This window comes from Vicia villosa, linkage group LG3 (genome assembly GCF_029867415.1).
Source record: "Vicia villosa cultivar HV-30 ecotype Madison, WI linkage group LG3, Vvil1.0, whole genome shotgun sequence".
Classification (NCBI taxonomy): Eukaryota; Viridiplantae; Streptophyta; class Magnoliopsida; order Fabales; family Fabaceae; genus Vicia; species Vicia villosa.
In genome coordinates this window covers 40,985,913-40,993,217 of record NC_081182.1, presented here as the reverse complement: position 1 = coordinate 40,993,217, position 7,305 = coordinate 40,985,913, and the positions used below count along the sequence as shown (strand labels likewise).

The 7,305-nt window shown below is 37.2% G+C and overlaps 2 protein-coding genes across 2 annotated transcripts; one reads left to right on the top strand and one right to left on the bottom strand.

The window, feature by feature from the left end:
* The first annotated feature begins 1,113 nt into the window (after window positions 1-1,113).
* LOC131661105 (ABC transporter G family member 5-like) lies at window positions 1,114-3,280 on the top strand. The gene has a single exon (XM_058930528.1). The coding sequence runs from the start codon at window positions 1,213-1,215 to the stop codon at window positions 3,127-3,129; it is 1,917 nt and encodes a 638-aa protein (XP_058786511.1). The 5' UTR covers window positions 1,114-1,212; the 3' UTR covers window positions 3,130-3,280.
* Window positions 3,281-3,321: 41 nt separating this feature from the next.
* Window positions 3,322-6,287, bottom strand: LOC131661104 (pentatricopeptide repeat-containing protein At2g13600-like). Its single transcript, XM_058930527.1, has 2 exons — window positions 3,708-6,287; window positions 3,322-3,627 (listed from the first exon to the last, which is right to left on the bottom strand). Exon 1 carries the CDS (start codon window positions 6,051-6,053, stop codon window positions 3,936-3,938), a length of 2,118 nt encoding a protein of 705 aa, XP_058786510.1. The 5' UTR covers window positions 6,054-6,287; the 3' UTR covers window positions 3,322-3,627; window positions 3,708-3,935.
* Between the last annotated feature and the right edge of the window lie 1,018 nt (window positions 6,288-7,305).

The window sequence follows — 7,305 nt, the reverse complement described above, 5'->3', positions numbered from 1 at the left end:
GAATCGAATCAAAACTGAAAATGAAAAATACTTAAATAAAACCGTCGAATCGAACCGAGCTAAAGTTAAAATAACCGAACCGTTTTGTTTGGTTAGTGAACCAAACTATAATGCACTAACAGTTCTAGAACCGAACCAAAACTGAAACCGAACCAAATTGAAACTAAACCCGAATCGAATCAAAATTGAAAATGAAAAATACTTAAAACAAGTTAAACTTTTTTTATAAAAAAATTGAAAAATAGATTAATAGTTCGGTTTTTATAGAAACAGTTTGGTTTGGAAAAAATTGTCTTCTAACAATTTGAAATTTCGAAACGGTATACCAAATCAATAATTTTGGTTCTGTTCGGTTCTTAGTAAATTGAAACGGTTCGGTTCAATTCGAGAGAATTTTTACTATAGTTTGATTCGGTTCGATTCAGTTTTCTCACGAACTGTACCATAAACAGCCCAACATTTTTCTACTGTATTAATTTCTCAAAAATTATTAATATATCCATATAATAATTTAATAAAAAAAACAATAAGAAACAGAAACATTGATATATTTGGATTACTCCTAATGAAAACAAACCAGCAGTACACCGCTAAGAAACAAGCAAAACCTTGGTTTTGTAATGCTAGTTTCCTATGAATGAATGAACTGACTTACTATGTCTTAGTAGTTTACAGTTCAAGAAAGCTAATCACTGGTTAAAAAAATGAATGCAGATCATCAGATGCCAGTACCATGTTTTAGCTCGTGACAATGAGCTAATAAAGACGCGTTTGTTACTGGATCACGTAGCTGGATTTTGGATTACTGAAACAGTCTAGAACTAGTCACAGTCTTCAAGCTTCAAGGTAGCATTAAGAATGAAGGATTAATATATTCTTTTCTTTTGACTACAAACAAATACAGTAGCTAACGTGAACTATTTTTATATAATAATATTTGAAGAGTTCAAGTTTTTTTATGTCAACTTGGTAGAGAAATATAGCAAGAACAAATGCACGTGAATGAACTGTGTATACAAGTTAGAGGACCATTGAAATCCCTTCGAACAACTCATTATTTTAGTGTTCAGTAAGTAGCTTAAGCCAAAACGGTGGATTAAAATAATAATAACATTAACAGCAACATAGAATAGAGAGAAAGAGGTTTTGAAATGAGAAACAAGTATAAGAAAAAGAGAGACAAACATTGAAAAGAAACAAAGAGTTAACACAATGAAGAAACAATGGTGTGAGATTGAGGCAATAGGCATTAACTATAAGATCCATAGCACAAAGACAATAAAACAGCCTTTTAAAATCTTCAACAAACCTCTAAAACCAGACGATGAAGCAAACGCCAGAGAAATGCCGGGTAGTGGAGTTAAGCATGTTCTCAAGGATGTTAATTGCATGGCCAAGCCATGTGAAATTCTTGCGATAGTTGGGCCAAGTGGAGCAGGAAAATCATCACTGCTGGAGATTCTTGCTGGTAGAGTTAGTCCACAGAATGGAGGTTCTATCTTGGTGAACCAGGAGCATGTAGATAAATCTCAGTTCAGAAAAATTTCAGGGTATGTTACACAAAAGGATACCCTTTTCCCCTTACTTACAGTTGAAGAAACCATGATGTTTAGTGCAAAACTAAGGCTAAATCTTCCTCAAGAAAAACTATGCTCCAAGGTTAAGTCACTGATTCAAGAGCTTGGTCTTAGCCATGTTGCTAGGACTAGAGTAGGAGATGGAGATGACAGAATCCGCGGAATATCTGGTGGCGAGAGGCGTCGAGTTTCTATTGGTGTTGAAGTCATTCATGATCCAAAAGTGTTGATTCTTGATGAAGCAACTTCTGGTCTTGACAGTACCTCAGCTTTGCAAATAATTGATATGCTGAAAGTCATGGCGGAATCTAGGGGAAGAACTATAATACTGAGTATTCATCAACCCGGGTTCAGGATAGTGAAGTTGTTCAATTCAATACTGTTGTTAGACAATGGCAGTGTGTTGCATCATGGGAGTGTGGATTTGTTGGATGTGAATCTGAGATTGATGGGTTTAGAGCTTCCTCTTCATGTTAATGTTGTTGAGTTTGCTATTGAATCCATTGAGACTATTCAGCAACATCAACAAAGTCTGCAAGTTCAGACCGAAGCGCCGAAACGGGTACTCGGGTCGATGATACTAAAGAAAGGAGATGATCAAGGTGAAAGCAGAAGTGGTAAGTTAACTCTACTACAGCTATTTCAACAATCCAAGGTATTTGACATCGAAAACATCAATGTCGGAATGGATTTCACTTGTGATTATGCTAATTCTAGATTGAGAGAAACTATGATTCTTGCTCATAGGTTCTCCAAAAACATTCTACGTACAAATGAGCTCTTTGCATTCAAGACAGTTCAGATGCTGATTTCTGGTCTGGTTTTAGGCTCCATATTTGGTAATCTCAAAGATGGTTTAGTGGGAGCAGAACAGAGAGTTGGTTTATTTGCTTTCATATTAACGTTTTTGTTATCAAGCACTATTGATGCTCTACCGATTTTTCTGCAAGAAAGGGAGATTCTAATGAAGGAAACATCGAGTGGAAGCTACAGAGTTTCATCCTATGCTTTAGCCAATGGCCTAGTTTACTTGCCATTTCTACTCATACTAGCCATTTTATTCGCAGTGCCGCTGTACTGGATTGTCGGTCTCAACCAAAACTTCACGGCGTTTCTGCACTTTCTGTTGCTAATCTGGCTGATTCTGTATACTGCAAATTCGGTTGTGGTATGTTTCAGTGCTCTGGTGCCTAATTTCATTGTTGGAAATTCGGTAATTGCCGGTGTCATTGGTTCATCTTTTTTGTTTTCTGGTTACTTCATATCCAATCATGAAATTCCAAAGTACTGGATTTTCATGCATTATTTATCTCTATTTAAGTATCCCTTTGAAGGGTTTCTAATAAATGAGTTCTCCAACTCAAAGAAATGCTTAGAGTACATGTTTGGGGCATGTGTGATGAAGGGAGAGGATATACTCAAAGAAGAAGGGTATGGAGGAGAGAGTAGTAGATGGAAGAATGTTGGGGTGATGGTGTCCTTTATCTTTGCTTATAGATTCATTTCTTATGTAATTCTCAGATACAGATGTTCCCAGCGTGTCATCTTCTGAAAACCATGGTGACTCTAAATAGGGTTCAAATGTCTTGGATTTTTCTGCAGATAACAACCAAAGAACATATGTAATAATACCGGGCAAAAAATACATACACTATAAACTATTGTTTGTCAGTCAAACAAATTGTATTATTATATTATGTTGGTTTGTGTTTTCTATTGTTAGTTAGTTAGATCACATAAATGGGCTTAATATGATTCTGTATTTTTTGTTAAACATTGTGGCTGCTAAATAACTTAACACAATAATAAGAGCCTTTCACAGTCTTGTTCGTTCAAAAGCCTAATTTCGATTACAATCTATATTCCTCGTATGAAATACAAAATGGTAGCATAAAACTAACTAAAGGATAGCATGGCAGTGAAGCAATTAGGAAACATACTGAGAATATTCACTGCTCATATATCCCGCTATTCCTTTTCATCGTAGTTTTAAAATCCCTGAAGGCCAATAGCCAAGTGTTCATGTGGTGCTATACAGGATGTGTTCATTCTGTCAAAACCAGTCAAATGTTGTTTTTAATTGCCCGAAAATTGGCAGATTGAGTTGAGACTATCTATTATAGAGTCTACCTCTTATGTATTGAAGCTAGTAGAAACAACAAACTGGGGAGTATGCTCAAAGCTCTGTAGCTAACTGACTTATCCAAAATAACCATAACTCCATTGATTTTTTTTAAGGAACCACCATCTCAAATATCTAGCCTTTGCTCAACGTTTAAGAAAAGAAAGCTTGATTTCAAATCTTTCTACTTTCTTGGAAGGATGCTTAAGCTGTGAGCCAAAATAAATAAATATATCCTATCCAACAGCAGCATTTACTGCCATTTCCATGTCACTGTGAAAAATAAGTTCAGAGTCACTTTCTTCTTCATAAGTCTCATCATCGTCGACTTCTGGAACATAGCCAACTCGCTTCATCTGTTCTGTTAGAATTTTCAGAATTAAATAGATGTCCTTCTTATGAGGGTGTCTTTTATCTTTTACCATGAAAACATGTAGATGACTCTGAATTTCAATCCAACTGCAACCAGGTTGCTTTATTACTCCCATTTGCCTCATTTGTTTCCGGACTCTCATCACATCTTTCCATTTACCAAGCTCAGCGTACATATTTGAAAGAAGAACATATGGTCCAGAGTTCAAGGGATCAATCTCCAAGAGCTTTTCTGCCACATACTTTCCTAATGTAATGTTTCCATGAACCTTACAAGCAGCAAGTAATGATCCCCAAACAACAGCATCAGGTTCAATTGGCATTGTTTGTATCAAATTGTTTGCTTCATCAAGGCAACCAGCACGACCAAGTAAATCAACCATGCATGTATAATGGTCCTTTATTGGTGCTAAGCCATGATCGGTCATCATTGACTGGAAGTAACGTCGGCCTTCTTCAACAAGTCCTGCATGACTACATGCAGACAGAACTCCTATCATAGTAACATGATCTGGTTTCTCTCCAGATACCAGCATTTTCCTGAAAATTTCAAGGGCCTCGGTACCAAAACCATTTTGCGCAAATCCGATTATCATGGCATTCCACGAGACGTTATCCCTTTCTAACATGCGCTCAAAAACCAATCGTCCATCTTCAACTAATCCACATTTCATGTACATGTCAATAAGAGAATTCCCTACAAAAATATCAGATTCTTCCCCTGACTGAAACCAAAAACCATGCTTCAAAATGTGAGTATGTGCCTGTCTTCCAAGCTTCAGATCAGCAAGATTTGCACACGCGTTAAGCAAGTTGCCAAAGGTGTAATGAGTTGGCCAGGTGGATTCCCTTTTTAGGAGGAGGAATAGTCTAACCGCCTCTTCATTATCTCCGTTCTGCGTATAACCTGCAATAAGAGCATTCCACGACACCACATTCCTCTCCATCATGTTTGAAAACATCAATCTCGCCGCTTTCACACTTGATGCCTTTGCATATCCACTAACCATGGAGGTTTCAGATACCACATCCCTAAGTGGCATCCTATCGAAAACCAATCGAGCTTCATTAACTCTCTTGCACTTCGCATACATATCAACCAAAGCATTGCCTAACACAAGGTCATTCCGAAATTTATCCAATCTCATAACACGAGCGTGAATTTGCAAACCTTCTCTAATAGCTGACAAGCTTGCACAAGCACTAACCACACTGGCCAAAGTAATCTCATCGGGCTCAATCCCATTACTCATCATTCTTACAAAAACCTCTAGAGCTTTACCAGCAGGACCATTTTGCTCATAGCAAGTAATCAAACTGTTCCAAGAAACTATATTCTTCACATCCATATCATCAAAAGCCCTTTGAGCACTATCCACCACCCCACACTTTGAGTACATATCAACTAGAGCCGAACCCATGTAAACATCCAACGAATAACGAGACTTCGATATTAAACCATGGATTTGAACACCAATATTCAAATCTGTCAACCCTGCACAAGCACTAAGAGCACTGCAAACCGAATACTCATTAACCACAAAATCCTCCTTATGCATATCAACAAAGAATCTCAACGCCTCCTCAAAACGATCCCGTTGAGCAAAACCTGACACCATAGCATTCCAAGAACACTGATCAGGCTCAGGCATACACTTAAACAAGTTCAAAGCCTCATCAAGAGCACCACACTTTGTCAAAGCAGTTAAAACAGCATTCCAACTGAAAGTGTTTCTTTGCAGCATATGATCAAACACCTTGCGCGCGTCCTCCAAAAAACCGCATTTCCCATAAACATCAATAAGCCTGTTCTGAATGAAGATTTCTGAGGAAAATTGTGTCTTAATGATTCGAGCATGAACGCGACGCGCCTCAAAAACAGATTTTGACTTAACGCAAGAGTCCAATAGTTTCGCGAAGGGTGACGAGTCCAAAAAAGATAAGTCACCGACCACTTTTCGGACGAACCCATGTTTACCCATTCCATCACCTTGGTAAAGGATTCTTAACTTAAAGGATCAGAGATATTGTCTTTTGAACATAAATGTTGAAAAAATTATGGCTATGTTTGGATGGAGTCAAATGAACGGTGTGGAATGGAGCGAAATGAAATAAAGATTGCATTCTATTGTTTGGGTATTTCAGGACGGACTAGAGAGATTTTGTGATTCCGCCCAAATCACATGGTATAAAAAATGATAGAAAGTGATGGAATGGGATGGAATGCATTCCGTCCAATTCCACTACACTTCATCCGTTTTTAATCAATTCAAACAATAGAATATAAGTATATACGATTCTATTCAATTTCATTCGACTCCCTTACATTGCAAAAGTAACATAAAATAAGAAACAATAAAAAAACAATTTTAAATACAGCTAAAAAAGACAAATTTAAATAATTAATGAAATAGAATAGTAACTCAAATATACAACAACTCCGAAAATTTTAAAAGTCTAACAATATTATGAAACTTTTAAATTTCATTCAAAACACAAGCGTCCTAGCGAAGAACAGACGAAAGCGAGCGAAATTGACTTCTAAATTTCATCTTCTTATCTCTCATTCATTTCTAGATCCAAACTTCTTTTTCTTATGACAAAAGTTAGCGCGAGCATACGCGATGGACGTTTCTTGGTTATGACCTCTTCTTCAATTTATGATATTTTTTCTATTTATTCACCTTTATCACCATTTATGTTGAGTTTTAGGTTTTGGTGTTGTTAAATATTATATTGTTGTGATTGAACCATATTCCTATGTAGTGTGTGTATGAACCTCAAATATGTTGTGCGAATTTAAGTTGTATATATGTGTTTGCAGCAGCAGCAGTAGTAGTACTAGTAGCAGCAGTAGTAGTAGCAGCAGCAGTACTAGGTTGTATATATGTATATTGTTGCTGCTACTGCTACTGCATCCATGTCACTTTTTATACCTTCGTTAACAACATTGTCATACTTACTTCCTATTTTTTCAACCTACTTCTGGTGGGATTCCTTTCACCGCTTAAAGGCCTCTTTGGCCGCCGAATGTTGAGAAGATAATACCCTCTCAGAAGACTTTTCATCCTCCAAGGCTTTCTCTTTTCTACGAGGGTCCCCTGAAGATTGTTCATTCGGGCGGCCAAATTTAGGGGCACTATAAGCTTCCACCTCCTCATCCAGCTCTCCCTGAAGCTTGGCCGCCTTTTTTATAAGAGGAGTATACTCACAGATGGCAGATTCACCCTTTCT